At 32.2% G+C, this 18,582-nt stretch overlaps 4 protein-coding genes across 5 annotated transcripts; all 4 read right to left on the reverse strand.

The window, feature by feature from the left end:
- Positions 1 to 2,114: 2,114 nt before the first annotated feature.
- Positions 2,115 to 4,398, reverse strand: LOC112421150 (uncharacterized). 2 transcript variants are annotated; one of them, XM_039833343.1, is made up of 3 exons: positions 4,124 to 4,398; positions 3,225 to 3,849; positions 2,115 to 3,041 (listed from the first exon to the last, which is right to left on the reverse strand). In XM_039833343.1, the coding sequence occupies exons 2-3, from the start codon at positions 3,297 to 3,299 to the stop codon at positions 2,445 to 2,447; spliced, it is 672 nt and encodes a 223-aa protein (XP_039689277.1). In that variant the 5' UTR covers positions 3,300 to 3,849; positions 4,124 to 4,398; the 3' UTR covers positions 2,115 to 2,444. The 2 variants fall into 2 exon arrangements, with proteins under 2 accessions (XP_039689277.1, XP_024637387.1); XM_024781619.2 differs by lacking the exon at positions 3,225 to 3,849 and having other exon boundaries at positions 4,124 to 4,395.
- Positions 4,399 to 4,683: 285 nt separating this feature from the next.
- Positions 4,684 to 7,798, reverse strand: LOC11442889 (O-acyltransferase WSD1). The gene is made up of 5 exons (XM_003607433.3): positions 7,568 to 7,798; positions 6,892 to 7,464; positions 5,403 to 5,756; positions 5,170 to 5,307; positions 4,684 to 5,063 (listed from the first exon to the last, which is right to left on the reverse strand). The coding sequence occupies exons 1-5, from the start codon at positions 7,745 to 7,747 to the stop codon at positions 4,899 to 4,901; spliced, it is 1,410 nt and encodes a 469-aa protein (XP_003607481.2). The 5' UTR covers positions 7,748 to 7,798; the 3' UTR covers positions 4,684 to 4,898.
- A 3,159-nt stretch (positions 7,799 to 10,957) lies between these two features.
- Positions 10,958 to 12,685, reverse strand: LOC25492903 (uncharacterized). The gene is made up of 2 exons (XM_024781216.2): positions 12,523 to 12,685; positions 10,958 to 12,363 (listed from the first exon to the last, which is right to left on the reverse strand). The coding sequence occupies exon 2, from the start codon at positions 12,360 to 12,362 to the stop codon at positions 12,087 to 12,089; it is 276 nt and encodes a 91-aa protein (XP_024636984.1). The 5' UTR covers position 12,363; positions 12,523 to 12,685; the 3' UTR covers positions 10,958 to 12,086.
- A 4,744-nt stretch (positions 12,686 to 17,429) lies between these two features.
- On the reverse strand, positions 17,430 to 18,318 carry LOC11437766 (early nodulin-like protein 2). The gene is made up of 2 exons (XM_003607427.2): positions 18,028 to 18,318; positions 17,430 to 17,912 (listed from the first exon to the last, which is right to left on the reverse strand). Exons 1-2 carry the CDS (start codon positions 18,194 to 18,196, stop codon positions 17,518 to 17,520), a joined length of 564 nt encoding a protein of 187 aa, XP_003607475.1. The 5' UTR covers positions 18,197 to 18,318; the 3' UTR covers positions 17,430 to 17,517.
- Positions 18,319 to 18,582: the final 264 nt, after the last annotated feature.

An 18,582-nucleotide genomic window follows, 5' to 3' on the forward strand; every position in this document is an offset into this window, starting at 1 on the left:
CCCTTCCCAAGAAAAAATAGAGAATATCAAAGATTGAAAGGTTCAAGCCTAATTTATGACTTGACACCCGAAAATCGCGATAACAACGATGGTGCGGTAAGACCTAGTTGTATAGAGGGGAGGCGTTATAAGAAATGTTAACGGGATGTTAAATCTAGACAACAAATTATTCATTTTGGCCTACTTTACTATATACTCCCTCCGTTTTAAAATATAAGTAAATTTTACTTTTTAGGTTCATTCAGTTAATGATCTATGTGGTTCATAATATAGACCACATACATCATTAATTGAATGAACCTAAAAAGTAAAATTTGCTTATATTTTGAGACGGAGGGATTACTTTGTAGGGGCACTTTCTTATCATCTTTATTTACATTCCAATAAAAAAAATATATTGCCTTTTTTATACAAAAAAAAAAAAAAAAAAAAAAAGCAAACTCTTTGAACCCTCATTTTTCTGTACATGGTCAGTACATTAAACACATAACTAGTTCATGAATCAGTTTAAAATAAAAAATAAAAAAATTGGTGAATAAACCATTAAGATTAATTTGATTGAATGATATTATGTTTACAAATTTATGTCGATCCAATGATATTTCAACAGCAATTAAGCATTATTTCACTTACCATTTTATAAGGATTATAAACATACTTAATTGTTTTTAACAAAAACAAATTTAGTTGAATTGAATCTGAAATGTTTGAAAAACGTTAGAGTTACATACAAATTAGAATTTAGCTATATAGGTTCCCTACTCTTTGTTGAGACAGTTAGGCTTTGTTTGCGAGTTTTGAGGGGAAGAAAAGGAAAGGCTGAGGAGGGGAAGGGAAGGAAAGGGAAGGAAGGGAGAAAGGAGGGAAAACCTTCCCTTTGTTCGGGAGTTAAAACACCAATAAGGAAAGGAGATGAAGGGCTTATGTTATAATTTTCCTATTTTACCCTTTTTTTCTCTTAAAATTAATACATTATGTTATACTTTGTAATTTATCTTCTAATTTATTCAAAAGAGCTTATCTCATGAAAAACAATACATATAAAGAATAAATAAAAACTTATTACAATCACTTTATAAAAAACAACTTATTACGGTCTCTTTTTAAAAAATAGCTTATCTCATGAAAAACAAATTATTACGATCTTTTTTTTTTTTTTTAAAAAGCAACTTATTCAAAACAGCTTATTAATGCAAAACAACTTATTACGATCTCTTTTTTCAAAAACAGCTTCTTTATGCAAAACAACTTATTACGACATCTTTTTCAAAAACCGCTTATTCAAAACAACTTATTTATACAAAACAGCTTATTACGACATTATTTTCAAAAACAACTTATTTAAAACAGCTTATTTATGCAAAACAGCTTATTACGACATCTTTTTCAAAAACCGCTTATTCAAAACAGCTTATTTATACAAAACAGCTTATTACGACATCATTTTCGAAAACAACTTATTTAAAACAGCTTATTTATGCAAAACAGCTTATTACGACATCATTTTCGAAAACAGCTTATTCAAAACAGCTTATTTATACAAAACAACTTATTACGACATCATTTTCGAAAACAGCTTATTCAAAACAGCTTATTTATACAAAACAACTTATTACGACATCTTTTTCAAAAACCGCTTATTCAAAACAACTTATTTATACAAAACAGCTTATTACGACATCATTTTCGAAAACAACTTATTTAAAACAGCTTATTTATGCAAAAACAGCTTATTACGACATCTTTTTCAAAAACAGCTTATTTATACAAAACAACTAATTACGACCTCTTTTCAAAAAACAGCTTATTCAAAACAGCTTATTTATGCAAAACAGCTTATTACAACCTCTTTTAAAAAAACAGCTTATTCAAAACAGCTTATTTATGCAAAACAGATTATTACGACCTCTTTTCAAAAAACAGCTTATTTATGCAAAATAGGTTATTACAACCTCTTTTTAAAAAACAGCTTATTCAAAACAGCTTATTTATACAAAACAGATTATTACGACATCTTTTTCAAAAACCGCTTATTCAAAACAACTTATTTATTTTCAATTAAATTAGAGAAAGTTTTTGACAAATATTTTACTTGTAAGTAAGACATTTAAAAATGAAAATGCAACATATCCTGTTATATCAATACATGACATAAAAATGACAAATGTGTCAAATATGCTAGTAACTAAATCCCAATACAAGATTACAAAATTCTATACTAATGTCATAATCTAGGACTTCAAGATCCTCATTAGAGACCAAAACAATATGTAGAGATGAAACAACCATTAGTACCATGATGATAGGTGGGTTCTAATATGTGATAGACAAACACTATCAATAGAGCTAATAGAGCTATTCATAAAATAAACAAGCTGCAATCTTCAACCTACTCATACACCAATGCCAAGATATAACCTTGACTTGATGAGAAAATGGATAAATTACCTTGACAAGTAACCTTGACCAACCATCGATTCTAATAGAAAACTCTTCCGCAAGTGTTTTGGAAGTCCAAGTAAAGCTCTAACCTTCTCAGAAAACTCTAGAAGATAAGAATATGCCCGAATGATCATATGACTATCCACTTGCAATTCCTCAAGAAGTTTAAAAACTTCTTCTTCTGAAATTGGAAGTTTTAAATTAGCTTTCTCATAAGCTGCAATGCTGTCTTTAAAATACTTATCATGAGATGCAGTACTCTCTCTAAAAGCATCAGCAACGTTCAAAAGGGCAGCTTTTATCCCTTCAACTTCATCTTCATCTCGGGACTTTCTAGATCTTTTGGCTCTAGGTTCTGGGGGAATTTGGACCTCAGGAGAAGTGACATCCTGCTCATTGCCGCCCTCTTGCAAACTCTCTAGTGTCACCTGGTCACTAGTACCAATGGATTCTGACTCACGATTGAGGGGATGATTTTGGCGAATATCTTCATCATTCATAACCTTTCCTCCAGTGGCCCTTTCATCTCCACAAGCAATAACCAATTTGTCATAATTGGCAAAAGGTTTGTTCATCCATTGTGCAGCTTCAGGTTTTGCCTATCAAAAAAAATTATAAAAAATTATGTTATAAAGCTTCAGAACATGCTAATATGCATTCAAATAAGTTCCCATCAAATAAGTTATACAATTCAAATAAGTGCACATGCTGACATAGGTTCAGGCCATATATATAAGCAAGCAAACCCAATAACTCAATTAATGTAAGTTATAAGTATGTACCTCAATTAATGTTTTCCAAACTTCAGGTAAAGCATCCCACATATGTGTGTCTGATTTCCAAGCAAAACCGCTCATGCCATTGAAAATGTCATGACATTTAGTAAAATTTCTTTTCACCAATTTCCAAGAATTTCTACCGGAATGCGTGATCCATCTGGTTGTTTGAGATAGGTACGCCCTATCTCAATTATTGATCGGAGCACCCGATGAAAATGACGACTAGTAGCTTCGCCAGAGCGTCGGAACCAGAATTGAATCTCTCTATTTCTAACATTGTGTGTTAGAAGGTAAAGAGTTTTAGCAACTTGTTCCTCTACGGTTACCCTTTGTGTTGGTAGAAGACCACCTTCTTGTTGTAATATAGAGCATAAGTCCAAAAACGCCTTAGGACTCATTCTTATTATCTTCCGACCTTCACTAGTAGCAACTATATTCATTATCTTATTGCGTACTCTATCCTTCTCAAGAGTCAAACTACGATCAACTATCCTACTTTGAGAATGGATTTTAATCCTATAGTAACAAACTACAAGACATATGACATGAACAAGTGTCATTCGAAGTCTTGCTCTCCATCTAATCAATTCCATAATTGTTTGACGAGCCATTTCATGATCCATTTAAACTGAATCCAACACAAAATAATACATTTTTGTGAAACAAACAACATTTATTTATAATAATAGTGAAATCATAATAATAGTGATTATACAGTATCCATTGAGTAGATATGATTCACTCTAAAAAATCAAATAGCAAAACAGAAATCAAATTGTGAATCAAACACAAAAACATAAATCAAATCGTGAATCAAACAGCAAAACATAAATCAATTCATGAATGAAATAGCAAAAGGAAAAGAAATTGGAAAAGAATGGAAGATAGTTTGAGATTGATACCAGAAGAAAGAGGATCGAGAGAGATGAAGGAAACTGTGTTGTTTTCCTTCTCCGTCGTTCGCCGCCGTTCAGGTTGAGATCGCCATTCACGTCGCCGTCGGGAGAAAAGAGAGCGTGCACAGTTACAGTGAAATGAGTCGTTAGAATGAGATGAAATTAGGTTAGGGCTAAAATTGGAATTTTGTATTATTGTAAGGGTAATATGGTCAATTTGTATCTTTAACCCTCCAAAACCCCCCAAATTGGGGGAACTCTAAAATTGGACAAATTAACCCCATCAAAACCCCCCAAAACCTTTCCTTTGTTTTTTTAAAACTCACAAACAAGGGTTTAGCACTCACAAGCCTTTCCTTTCCCTCCCCTCCCCTCCAAAACCCAACTCCCAAACAAAGTCTTAGTTGTATAATTCAAATCATGACTAGATAGTTTGTTAGTTATTAAGCAACAAGTTAGCTATTAAGACTGAATTAGTAAGTTAGTTAGTTAGTTAGAAATAACTTGATCACATGATTACTTGTTAGTCAAGTAACCGTAGTTTGTAGCATAATATATATAGAAGGTTAATGCATCTTGTATTTTCATTCTTCTCTATTCGATAAAGTATTACAAAGTTTTCGTTCGTATTCTCATTCTTCTTCTAAATAATTTATCATCTCACATAGTATATTCATAGCTTTTCAATCCAACAGAAACTAAACTTGACAATAATAAAACTCCTCTTCAAACTCACACTGAAAGCCTCCCATGCCCCTCAGCTTCTTTATAGATAGTTTATTTATAAATCTTTGTTCTTGTTGGGAATCCCCATTACTTCCTTGGATATGACCTCAAAGGCTCTTACTATGCACAACTTGAACTTCTGCTCATCAATAAACCCTTTTTGTGTTTTCAAAGTAATTCTTAATATTCTTGTATAGCTCATAATTGCAATATTTATACTCTGCAGCCACAAAGGATAACATGTTATAGTGACACTTTTTTTTTTAAGAGGATGTTATAGTAACACATTTTTATAATGTAATCCAACTAAGATGATGGTTGGTTACCTCAGGTCCACCGGTCATTGTAAAGTACAAGCCTTTAACAGGATGGTTTGCCAAAGCCATAGGTTCCACTGGCCCAATCAAATTGGATATTACAACACTTGAGTTTCTCAATGTACCATAGATATGTTTAGCAACAGCCTGCTTAAAACATGTTTATATATAGCAAGCTCAAGCATTTCAAAAACATGAAAAATAAATAAAAGACTTGGGATGTAATTTAGATATATACACACCTCATGTCCTCTTAATTTCAGCTCCATATCTAAGAGCCATTCAATAAGAAAAACAGTGAAAGCATTTCTCTTCCTCTTGATTATATTTTGTGCTTTCCAGACAAATTCTAAGGGGTTAGATAGGCTGACTTGGCACAACTTTGGGATTGGTATATGTAAGAAAGAAATATGATTCCCCCAAGGAGATTTTGAATCAGCCTTTGTCATATCTTGGATTGATTGGTAACTTCCAATGTTCCTGGTACTGAGCAACACCAATCCTGTAGAATTTGATGTTGTTGCCTTATTGTCAATCTCTTGCATGTATAGCCTAATCCCATAGAAAATTACCCCAGTAATCACATCATTTATTGTCTGCAGTACCAAAAAAAATAAAAAAAATAAAATTCAAATAATTTAGGTTAATTTGATCAAACATATATAGTACCACAAGTGAAAAATTATAATTAAGGTGACCCAATATGGTGATGCAGCTCTAGATACCATAAGATTTAGAGAGAGTTTTGTAGTATGGTGTTTCGGTTGTATCAAACCGTTAGAGTGTTTTTAGATAGGAGAATGTTTTAAGTTAATGTAATGTTTTGACGAAATTCAAATATTGTTTAGATGATAATATGAAGAATTTTCAAAATAAAGTAAATTTATGAACTATTTTGATCAAGTTAAATTTAGAAAATTTCAAATGAGGCATAAAAGTTAAAATTTTCAAATTTCTTCATTCTTATTATTTTTCAAATTTTACATTTTGGTCCTTACATTTTCCAAAATTTTCATATTGACCTTAATAAATTTCCAAAAATTGCAAAGTGACCCCTTTTTTGAAATTTCAAATTTACCCCTCAATTTTCAAATATTATAAATTGAATCCTCATCATTTTTTAAATTTGTTAATTGACCTCTAATTTTAATTTTTAAATTTGGCCAAAAAAAATTAAAATTTATAAAGTTGTCCAAAAATGATGAGAATGAATTTTTTTTATTACTCCATCCAAACAAAAATATTTAGAAATGAAGGTAGTTTAATTGAATCATTTGAATTGCCTAGAATTTTAAATTCTTTAAAATTTCTCAATTATCTCATCCAAACACACTCTTAAGTTTAGAGAGGACTGCTTTTTGAGCGGAATGATTTTGACCTTGAAATTCTTTAGAGTGTGTTTGGATGAATGTATGTTTTGAGGTAATGATTTTGTAGGAAATTTAAATCCTTTTAGATAAATTTTAGTGTTTGGATGATTTTTTGAAGAATTTTCAAAATAATGAAAATTTATGAAGTATTTTATCCAACTTAAATTTAGAGAATTTCAAATAACACCTAAAAAGTTAGGAATTCCAAAAAAAATTCCCTTCTAATAGGTTAAGCCTAGATTCCCCACCTCCTAAAAAAAAAATATCTCTCTCAAACTAACGATCGATACAACTACAGCACCATACTACAGCGATAGAGGATTTAATTTGCAAATTGTAAACATATATAAATTAATCTTACCACTCCAAGCTTAGACTTGATCGTTTTGATTTCATCAAGAGAGAACGATAGGTTTGATAGTACACAAGGTTGAGACTCAACTCCTTCCTCACCATTCCATATAGGTGTTTTGTCATCTTTAAGCATTGAGCTTTTGGCTATGCTCCATCCAAAATCAGAGAAGGAATTGAAAAAGGGGAATATGGTTGAAGGGAACCACTTGAAAAAGCCTTTCTTGGGAGATAACAATTGTGATGGTTTGCGTGAAGGAAAAGACAAAGGAAGAGAAGGGTCATCAACTCTTTGTAGACAAGAAAGAAGAGCACCCATGAGAGAGTAACCATCACCAAGTGCATGGTGAAGTTTGAATATCAAAGTTCCTTTAGCATTGCTTGTTGGATATTTAATTAAATGCATTTCCCAAAGTGGTTTGTCTTGTGGTGTTCTTTCCATCATAATCTTTGACACATAATCATCAAAATATTGATCATACAATTCAATTGATTCACTTTTAGGGAATATTGGAACCTTCATATGATCTTCAGGCTTCGCCTCTATTTTTTTCCACATCATTTTGCCATCTTGATCTCTCACCTATATAAACATGTAGCATATATATGAATATATAAGTACAAGTACATGTTAGTATTTATTATATGAAACTTGTAAGAAAAAATAAACAACACGTATAAAGTACCATTATGGAGGAGAAGCGTGGATTGATAGGTAAGAAATTTTGGAACAAATACATTGTTTGAGAGTCGTCCATTGGAATTTCTAATTCTAAAAATCCGAAAACATATGAACATAAGGGTGGTGTATTGAAGAATTGTCCACTTGGACTTACTGGCTCTGTTACATCTTCAAAGTTGTCCATTATAGTACTATAAGCACCGTGTTAGAAAGTAGAGACTAATATTAAATTGACTATATAAAGAATGAAAACTTGTCTCTGGGATCTGCTACTTATAGAAAGAAGTTGTTAGGATTGATTTAGATTTGATTTAAAATTTAAAGTATGATGTTTGATTTTATTTAAATTTAAAAGATAAAATTAATTGTTTAATTAGATAAAGAATGATAAAATTGTAAATAAAAGAACTCAAATAAATGAAAGAAGAAGAAAAAAAAGATACACCAAAAATTGCTATTTTTTAATAGATAATTTGGTTTACAAAGTCTCACGCCCCACCTCTTCTTAGGATACGATTGTGTTAAATCCCACCACGATTGAGAGATTTTCTGAATAGTGAGGGTAATCATCACCTCACAAATCAATTTTGTGGAGTTGTGTTATGCTCAACCACGATTTTTAATATGGCGTCAGAGCCTCCTTCAAAATCCTTTGGATCACCTGCTATCTGGTTTACGTTATCGGACCACCCAACATTTATATTTATGCACCAAATCCAATAGTGTTGGGCGTGAGGGGGGTGTTAAAGATCCCGCATCAGTTGAGATATGGCCTGAATAATCTCATCTCACAAGTCGATTTTGTAAAGTTGTGTTAGGTTCACCACGATTTCTAAGAGATCATCAACACAAGAGACACACTAATAATATTTCGGTTATAAAAGAATTTTTAAGATCCTTAAATAATTTTTATCAAAAAGTAAAAAAAAAAATCCGTGCATAATTGATATGATGAAATCATATCATTTAGATCTAAAGTGAAAGTGGCCGGTGCCCATTATGAGTGTGTAATTTCGGGTGACAAATTCAATACCTACTTATCAATAAGTATCATTTTATCGTTCCCGTGAGCTTTGCTCAGTTGGTATGGACAAATGCATTTTATATGCAGGGGCTGGGGTTCGAACCCCGGACACCTCACTTCTCCACATTTAAAATGTGTGAGCTCCAGCCACTAGGCTACCTGACCAAAAAAAAAAGTATCATTTTATCTTCCATAAAAGTATGAAATATTTTAATCTCAGTGAACTTAGTTCAGTTGGTATGAACAATGCATAAAATATATAAAGTTTGGGTTCAAATCCCGGCCACCATAAAAAAAAAAAAAATCTTTTTTGTCAACCCTCTTATTTTTATAAGAAAATTGTCATAATAATCAAGAGTTGGATTGGGAGTAGGTAAAATCTAGCCAATAATTATTTCATTGAGGAATCGAATTCAAGTTCTCTTTTGACAATAAAAAAAAAAATCATTATTTGAAATCAATCTTTATGAATTATTTTTTTTTTTTATTAACACAACTAATCAAAATTGATATCATACTGAACTCAATATGATAATTGATATTGGTTTAGGGTTATATTTTAGAACTTTGTCGTTGTTTGCAAATGTTCATTTGTTATACTGAACCCAGGATCGTTTTCGTGCCGCATGTGTTGTTCTTACGAGGGAGAGCAATAGGGGACTGGAACGATGATTTTACAAAAAATTAATGTAATGCATAAGTTGTTTAGAGCTTTATTTTTATAAAAAAAATTAAAAAAAAAAACTGTTTAGAGCTTTTTTTAGAGGATAAGTTGTTTAGAACTTTATTTTCAAAAAAATGTTGTGTGTTTGAAGTTTTGCAATATGATAGACATCACAGGAAGTGAGAAGGTTAACCTTATAGGTTGGAGATTTATCTTCATTGATGTATAAACCATTTCCATTATTATTTGTCCCACTCTTCATGGGACAAACTAACTTAGAGTATGGAAATCATTCAGTAACTCACATATGTCTATCGGTAGCTCTTATTGTACATATGTTATTAATTATTCTTAACTACTTTTTTGTCCAGCTTTAAAATCAGAACTTCATTATCTACCTCAAAAAAAAAAAATCAGAACTTCTTTAACAAGTGAATGTCACTACTTTTCAACGAAAGACTTGCAACTTGGAAGCAAAATTAATGTAACATTTGACAATAATACCTTGGTTCGTTGGGGGTCATGCGTCAATATTACTCAAAGCGTTATCGTTATGTAGGATTAGGCTTAGTCGCTTAGATGAATGAAAATAACAACACATGGCTGATTTAGTTCTGTGTAAACCTATAAGTTCTATTATATATAAAATGTCGGTGACATTTATCAACATGTAGAGATATATTGAAGTGTCACAAGGTGAGATGTTGCCAAGTTGGTGACATTTATCTCCATGTACCAGAAAACCCTATATTCACTATGTAAAGTTAGAGCATATAACTTTGTCAAGTTCAAAATTTACCTTTGTTCCAAGTCAAGTTTACTTAGGCTTTGTTTGCGAGTTTGGAGGGCAAAAGAAGGAAAGACTTGGAAAAAAAGGAAGGAGTAAGTGGAAGAAATAGAGGATATTGAAAGGAGGGGGGCTTTGAGGGACTTACTTTTCTTCAAAATATAAAATCCTCCTCATTTGGGGGAACTAAAAAATTGTATTTGAGGGTTTTGGGGGGTGTAGGAGGGTTATATGAATTCTTCAAATTTAATATATGCTGTTGTAATATTCTTAAAATTAAAAATATATTAATCATAAGCATTATTTTTCACTCTCTAAAAAAATACTCATTAAAAAAATGTGAAAGATTTCTCAATTTTCCCTTGTATTTCTCCCAAAGTCTTTCCTCTCCCCTCCAATCTCTGAAACAAAGCCTTAGTAAACAAGAATTAGATGCACAATAAAAACTGCATAGGACATCAGAGTCTATCCATTTAGATCACCCACTAAATTACTCACGCACCAAGTCCAATAGTATTGAGTTGGGCGTGAGGAGGTGCATGCGGAACAAAATTCAAGTTTCACGTTGAAAAAATACAAGTCCAAAACAGAGTTTATAGAGTCACGTTATTCGCCTATCAAGTCGGTTTTGTATGGTTGAGTTAGAACCAACCTAAATTCTAAGATTCCCATTACCACTTCTATTCTTCTCTCTAGAAATATAAGTCTCACAAGTACTCCAGAAAATCTAAAGCACATAATTTGGTTTAACTGATCCAGACATACTGCTTATCAAAAACATCCCCTTATTATTTTTGGTGAAATGGAAATAACACTAATTACTGTATCAAATAAATAGTTCACATTGGCATCAGCTTTAAGACTTGGAAAAGACAGTTGATCAATTTAAATCCAAAGTGTGCACAAGCCACAAAAACAATGAATAATAAGAGAACATGGCATTATCCAACAATAGCATTCCCAATCCCATACTGACCTAAGTTGGAGATCAGGCTACAGGTAAAAGAAATTGCATGACAGTATCCTGATTCCAGAATGCCAGGCAGGTTTCCCAATACTTCACAGCAAGAATACTCTTGACAATTAGTTTTGATTGTATTTGCATTGTGTGTATTACAACTATAGTCTCACAGTTCCAAGGCCAAACAGTGAAATATGTTATCTCATCTGAATCCATAAAAATATTTGTCCTATGCTATTGCTCTTCAGTCTTCTAGTCTTTCCTGAATCTAAACTGCCTCTTGAAAATTTCTAAAAAGAAACCCTAGATAAAAGTTTGAGTCATTTTCATCCCCATTGTATATATGAAACAGAATCTAAAATAACCAACTGTCTTCAGTACTTAGAACACCCTCTTATATCAGAATAACAACCCCCTCTTATATTGTTGATCCGTAACTTAATTGATGGTCTAAGCATTTGACCTATATCTACTTTGAAAGAGCAAGAATAAAAGGAAAATGTCGGTATAATAACCTCCTCTTTTATTGTTGATCCATAACTGAATTGATCTAAGTGTTTGACCTATATCTACTTTGGAGATGCGATCTTGGACTCTATCACACTTGGCTTGTTTGATTCAGTCAACAGCTTAAGCACCCCAAACCGTTCCCAAACTAAAGCACCAACCTTGAATTTCAGGCCATGTTCATAATATTACAACAAGGATGAAGCTTACATTGGTTCAAAGCTAATTTTTTTCCTTGACAGGAAGTCCGACCATACCAAGTTACGAACAATATACCCTTTAGTTGTTCTCTCAACTCGAAAACTTGTATTTATCTACAATGCAAAACAACACATAAACAACCTGATTTTCAATTCTAACTAGGAATCATTCTTATTATAAGCATACAATAAGGTAGAATTTAGGCTTAAGCTTAACATACTCTAACATTGGATTCGGCTTTTGAATACCGCCCCAATACAAAATAATGAAAATTGAAATCATATCTTATGCATATTTCTTACATATAAACAACCAAAAAAAATATCATGATTGCATTAAGTTCATACTAAATTGCGTCGAGGGAAATGGAAGGTGTTGTTCAGGTAATGTGACGAGGAGGAAATTGACCTTTCTTGAGAAAAGAAAGAGAGTATTCAGCAGCATCAATTAAGTCAGCAATGTTATGCAAAGACCTTTCATCAGAACCAACCCAAAACATTGCACGTACCTCTGCTTTCTTCGCTAATCTTGCAGCGAATGTCAGTGGCAACGAAGGAGAATTGAGGCTTCGAAGTATGTGACGATATAGCGACAGAACTCGACCCCTATTCCTATGCAGATCCTCTGCCGTCGCCCATATCAAACCCTTTCCCATTCTGCAACACACCGAACTTTAGTTTAAACAGAAATTGAAAATGCATCCATTAAGTTAATAGATTATTAATAATTAATTAAAAACAAATCAAATTTCATTCTAAGAAAATGCATTTAAGCTTTGTAATCCAGAGAAAACAGAGAAGAAGGAGGAGACAAACCTGGACAGGTGAACTGCGTGGGCGTCGCCGGAGAGGGGTGGCGGCGGGCTAAGAGAAGAAGAGATTCTCTCTGTTTTTGTGAGAAAGAAAACGGGGTGCAACTGGACCGGACTGAGAAGAATTAGGGATTTTCTTCAACAAAAAAAATAAATCAAATAAATTTTGGGATAAAAAAGGAGACCTTCTTTATTTTTAATTTTTTTTTACATGGTTTTTTTTTTTTTTAACAATCAAAAATGGAATTATATTAACAACAAGAGTCTCGTTAGCACAAGGCGTGCCTCAAAGACTCGTCAAGAAAACACCAAAAAGTAGAAGTCAATACAACAACGACACCAACTCAGCCAATATCCAAACATTGTAAAGGGTTTGACCACCAATGAGTGCCAAACATAAAAGAGACTTTTCTAGCTTTCAACCAACCTAAGGACAAATATTTTACTTTGTCAAGCAACCTGGGCAAAGGAGTCATATGATTATTAAAACACCTATTGTTACGTTCAGTCCATAAGACAGAGACACAGAGTAGCCAAATTAGTTGAAGAAAAAACTTTGTCGTCTTACTCCCACATGTTATGTGAACAAACTGAACAAAGTGGTCAGATAAAACATTATGGTTCTTTAAATTTCATATTTGTAATACATTTCTCCTTTTATTTATTTTTTGCTTCAATTTAGTCTTTTTTGTTTATACTACTTATTTGCGACGCTAACCTTTTGATGTAACGCTTGTTACAATAAATATGATATGATAATTTCGTTGCTGATGTAGTGGATCCAAATCTGCAAATTGTATTTTTTTTTTTAATTACAAAAATTAAATAAATTATCTTCTTCATCATCATCTTCGAACCAAAAATTCATCATTTTTAAATCCAAAAAAAAAAAATACATTTTCATCTTCTATTCATCGTCTCTCTACATTTTTTTCATAATTTTCTTTCACTAATAATCATTCTATCTTCATCTACAATAGCGAGAAGAAATTGATGCGTGTTATCTCCCCATTATGCTTGACCTAATATTGAATTCCAAATATCTCTATCAATTTCATATTCCCCGGTTCATAATTTGATCTTACATATTTTTATGAGCTCTAATTTTTGCTCTTGTTCGAGTCTTGAAATTGAACAATTTTTAATACAATTAAAGTGGCGTATTCATTCATGTAAGTAGAGGGAGAAAAAATTTTAATACGATTAAAGTAGTGTATTCGCTCAATCATGTAAGTAGCGAGAGAGAGATCAAAGTTTTCATTTTTGTTCCAATTTATGGGGTTTTGGATAGGGGTGCATATCGATATGCAAGTAAATTTGTTTCAATTTCTAAGTTTTTTTTCTAATATCTTTCTTCATTGACTTCTCCTCATCACTCTACTTATTTTTAAGAAATAAGATTAAATTCCTACTCATCCTCGGTTCTATTAATAAACTAGGATGTTATGGTTGTGCCATTAGTTTGCTCTCAATTTTTAAATAGAACGCCTGATCCAAAAAAATTGAGGTGGTGGCTTTGAGATTAAAGATTTCTAGAAAGGGGTCTCAATATTTTGTGCATCGTATGTAGTCTTATATTTTTTTTATATAAGAAGTTGTTTGTATGATTTGAACCCGTGCATAAATAAATAGAACGAAATGACCAAAAATAACAAATGACAACTTTATTTTTTGTTATTAGAATTTAAATATTTCAATAGTTGATAATTGTCACAGATAACTTAAGTTGTTCAAATAGGTATTCACATTTTTCATCTTTAATTATGTTATCTCAACTTAAAATTTTAGAAAATAACTACTAACAAATAAGCTAAAAACATTTTTCCTATCTTTATGTGTGTTCAACTATATAAGTATTCATATAATATTTTGGAACCTCACATTTTCTACCTATAGTATTTAAAAAAAATGTTTTTTAATTACATTTTCAAGCGAACTAAACAACTGAACTATACCTTATATCATCGATTTATCTTGATTTGATTTAACTTTTAAAAACCACTTAAAATCAAACCAAACGAGTGTAAATTTGGTCAGTTTTGACGGTTTTTTGATTGCAAACCAAACCAAGTTGAATTGTTACACACCTAGGTTTAAAGGTTCATCCGATTAAGTTTTTCGATTTAAATTTGTTCATTCAATTTCTTCTTAGTTATACATCAACTTTCAATGTTCTGCCAACCTAGAACCAACCTCCGTTGAATTAGTTCGACCAACCTCTCGGTTCAGTTCAATCCGATATTAAAAACAATAGGTCGGATATTTATTTATGGGCTTATGTTCTTGTATGCACAAGTGGGGTGTACCTCCTAACCATAAGGTGTAGTCTTTACATTGGTGATTTGATATGTCGCGGCTAGTCGTACGCTCCATCTCCAAGTGAGGGGAGCTTGCAATAGACACTCTTATGTCAAAGTAAGGCAATTATACTGGTAGCAAGTAAGTGAATATTGAGTGAGTGAGGTGATCATACTTGGGGGGGAGAGGTCGTCGTGTTAGTTCGAAATATTTTCTCAACGACAAATGAACTCGACGAGCAATTTAGAATACAAGTTAAATTATTATATCTTAGTCGGCAGGTCTACGTGTAACACGCCTTAATTTGTGAATCAAAGAAACGTGCAGGATTTTGAACATATAAAATGAAAGAAAAAAAAAGAGAATAGTACAAAAAAAATCAATTTGTGATTTTCATACATTGTTCTTTCAACGTTGCAGTAAGAACATGAACATTATCTTGTGAGGATGGATGTGTTTCTAATAGACGTAGTTTTGTCGAATGAAAATAAACTCGCTTGCATGGAGTTTAAGTTTACATTATATACGCAGGAAAATAAACTAACAAATTGTTGCATGTGTGCCATGTGTCCTTTAACTTCCAAGAGCTTCCTGTTGTAACTTCTCTTTTGAATTTTGATCTTTGGCACTTCAAGGGAATAATTGCTGCTCTTGGAACTTATTGTGCGGTCTACTAGTGGCAGTTTCTAGAAGTTGTAGGACTTGAATCTTTATGTTGAGATTGCTAATTATCTTGACATGTTTTTTCTTCGAAGTGCTTCGTTACTCAAACTGCTCTTCGCTTAAAATAATGGGTTAAAATTCGAGTGTTTGGTGCCCCACAAATGTCAAATTTAAAGAATTTCCGATTTGTCATTTCATAATTGAATAAATGCAAGAAAATCTAATTGTTTGGAGCGATCAAATTGTCTAGTAGAAAACGAAAATCTCTGTGGATTCAACCATTCATGTTTGTTTCCAATTTTATTTATTGAAATTTTCAAGGTTTGTGGTTATGTTCCTAATGTAGTTCGATTTAGTTGTTTGTAATTCAGTTCTAGTTAGTAAATTATGCTTAAAATATTGGTTTGATTTGTGAACTCCCATAATAGGTTAAGTTATTTTTGATTCGACTCGATATGGTTTGATTCAAGAGTATTTTTAATCACTCCTTTTCATTACACAAATGAGAGAGAGAGATGCATCTAAAATAATGTCATAAATATTATTATATGAGAAGAAAGCGCGTTAAAAATATGGGATAGAAATGAGAGAGAGAGAGAGAGAGAGAGAGAGAACAAAATATAGTCTCTAATGCATCTCAATTTCCGAGATAATTTTTGGTATAACTTCCGAGACAATTTTATCGGGAAAGGAAATAACATGTGGGGCCAACACCCATTTTTATTTTTCTTTCATATGTGATACTAACAATTCAGTCAAACATTATGAGTAAAAAAAAATCAATACAAGTGACACTAACAATTACAGATAAACAATATAATTTAAAAAAAGAATCTAGACAAATATTAGTGATTTCTAAATGATTCAAATACTTCGTATGTATAACATGATTATCAAATTGTGTCTCAATTTACGTATTTTCAATTCTCTCATAATATTTCCTTCGACTTTTACTTCTTCCATATAGAGTGTAAATAGTAAAATATATATAAAGGTATATCAAATAATATGTTCACTTGATTTATGTTGGATGTCAAGTACGAGTACAATCTCATCATATCGCTTCATTAGTACTAAAGTACAAGGGTGTGAAAAAGGGATAATTGAGAGAGATAAAGTGGGTTGTGGAGAGCAAATCATAAGTTAATGGGGTGTTTGTTTTAAGTTCAAGATTTACATTCATGAAAATACATGGGTAGAAAATGAATATAGAAATCATTATTCATGTGTATCAAGGTTCATGGGAATGAAATAACTTCTCATAACTTCCAACACTCCTATGAAATTATTTCCAAGTTAAAAGCTGAGAAAATCGATTCACATAAAATTCTGTATACTTTTTTTAAAAAGAAAATAACTTTCAATTTTCCTGTAATATTCAAGAGTGTGTCAATCAGTTTTTTTTTTTTAAATCCCTAGGAATAAAACTCCCATCTTTATATTCTCGAATATGTTGTTTCTATGAATAATTTTTGAGTGCGTGAAATATACGCCCCCCGGAAGATTATTTTGATTTTATCATTTTTACAAATCAAGAGTATTTAGATCAATGTCCATGACTCGACTACACTCATCCCTTACGATAGACATTCCAAATTGCCATTAAGATAAAGGTAAATAAGATGCGCAAAGTGTTTGGATAGAGATAATATCGTGGATGTAGATGGAATCAATGACGACAAATTTGAGATTTTGATCCTTTGTAGCCGATGTATTGCTCAGTGGGGTTCATGCACAATTGATAATTTTACAATTTTTTTCTTCTCTAAATCCAATATAACGATATAACCGATAATCGAATTCAAGTGATTAATAAACTTCACTAATGACGGATTGTTCATCAGAATCTAAGTTCGATTTATGAATAGAACGATTAATGATTCGATTGTACTTACCTTCGAACAAATTTAAAGAACAATTATTAACAAAGAAATTAAAAGAATAAATTCAAACCCTCATAAAAATCATAAATCACGAAACAATTTATTTCTCATCATATCAGATCCAATTACAACTCTCATAGGCTCATAGCAATAGACTAATAAACAAACCCTACATAGCCACCAAACAACATCAAAACCACCCAAACCACAACCCCAACAGAACTTGCTTTGGACGGAGACGGTGCCGGAGAATCTACATAGGTCAACGGAATCTTAGGAGGTGACGCACTTGCCGGAGGCTGAGATGGTGGCACAGCCGTGACATTAGGTGTGACATTAGGGCGAACAGCCATGACTTGAACAATCATCTTTTCATCATGCTTGCAGTTGTCAGCATTGCCACTGATGAAATAATAGAAACCCGAGTCACTCAGCTTAAACTTGGAATTACCATTGTCCAATTTTTGTTTTGGATTGTTGGTGTTGCAAGAATCATAGTCTTCTTTCTTCACCACAAGAACCGAATCATTCCCTTTAACGTACTTGAAATCTGCAACATTTTTCAAAATAAAAACAACGTTACAAGTTATTAAAAGAGTATATAATAATAAATAATACTCGTAAAATGATTGTAATGTTGAGGATTAACAATGAATTGGACTCACGGAGAGTGTCATTGACTCGAAACCTATGTGTTCGAGCCCACTGATTGTAGTCTTCAGAAGGATTCACGACCCAACCATCTTTGCCACCAACATGAAACTCCTTTGCTTCAAGCAACATTGGTGTCAATAAAAGCACAAGACCAATTAGAAACATGCTAGAAGAAGCCATTTGATAACACTCTCAAGAATCTGAATTGTTATGTGAAGAAAGATATGTAGAAGTAGTGATATATATAGTGGGGATTGAGAGAGAGACTAGTTACCCGTTGAGCATGGGAAATGCGTATACAGGGTGGTAACAATATGATTGCAGCTGGCAGTGGCATCATGTACTGAATATGTTTGTGAGGGTTTCCAAAGCCATATTTTTCTACCACAGTTACATTTACACGTGGCGACATGCATGGGACTTTTTTTTTTTTTTTTTTTACATAAGCGGATTTTATATCAAATCAAAATTGGATTAATAGTCACTATAGTCCTTTAATATAATAAAATTTTGAAATAGTTTCTCATTATGCATTATGTTATTCAAAATAGTCTCTGACGCTAAAA

This window comes from Medicago truncatula, chromosome 4 (genome assembly GCF_003473485.1).
Source record: "Medicago truncatula cultivar Jemalong A17 chromosome 4, MtrunA17r5.0-ANR, whole genome shotgun sequence".
Classification (NCBI taxonomy): Eukaryota; Viridiplantae; Streptophyta; class Magnoliopsida; order Fabales; family Fabaceae; genus Medicago; species Medicago truncatula.

Bases quoted from the DNA above. Each gene is read 5' to 3' on its own strand.
- LOC11437766 (XM_003607427.2), bottom strand. From the start codon at position 18,196: ATGGCTTCTTCTAGCATGTTTCTAATTGGTCTTGTGCTTTTATTGACA. The intron at 17,913-18,027 runs GTGAGTCCAATT...AAAATGTTGCAG, and splicing joins TCGAGTCAATGACACTCTCC to ATTTCAAGTACGTTAAAGGG.
- LOC112421150 (XM_039833343.1), bottom strand. From the start codon at position 3,299: ATGAGCGGTTTTGCTTGGAAATCAGACACACATATGTGGGATGCTTTA. The intron at 3,042-3,224 runs GTACATACTTAT...TTTTTTTGATAG, and splicing joins TTTGGAAAACATTAATTGAG to GCAAAACCTGAAGCTGCACA.
- LOC11442889 (XM_003607433.3), bottom strand. From the start codon at position 7,747: ATGGACAACTTTGAAGATGTAACAGAGCCAGTAAGTCCAAGTGGACAA. The intron at 7,465-7,567 runs GTACTTTATACG...ATGTTTATATAG, and splicing joins CACGCTTCTCCTCCATAATG to GTGAGAGATCAAGATGGCAA. The intron at 5,757-6,891 runs GTAAGATTAATT...TTGGTACTGCAG, and splicing joins TCAAGTCTAAGCTTGGAGTG to ACAATAAATGATGTGATTAC.
- LOC25492903 (XM_024781216.2), bottom strand. From the start codon at position 12,362: ATGGGAAAGGGTTTGATATGGGCGACGGCAGAGGATCTGCATAGGAAT.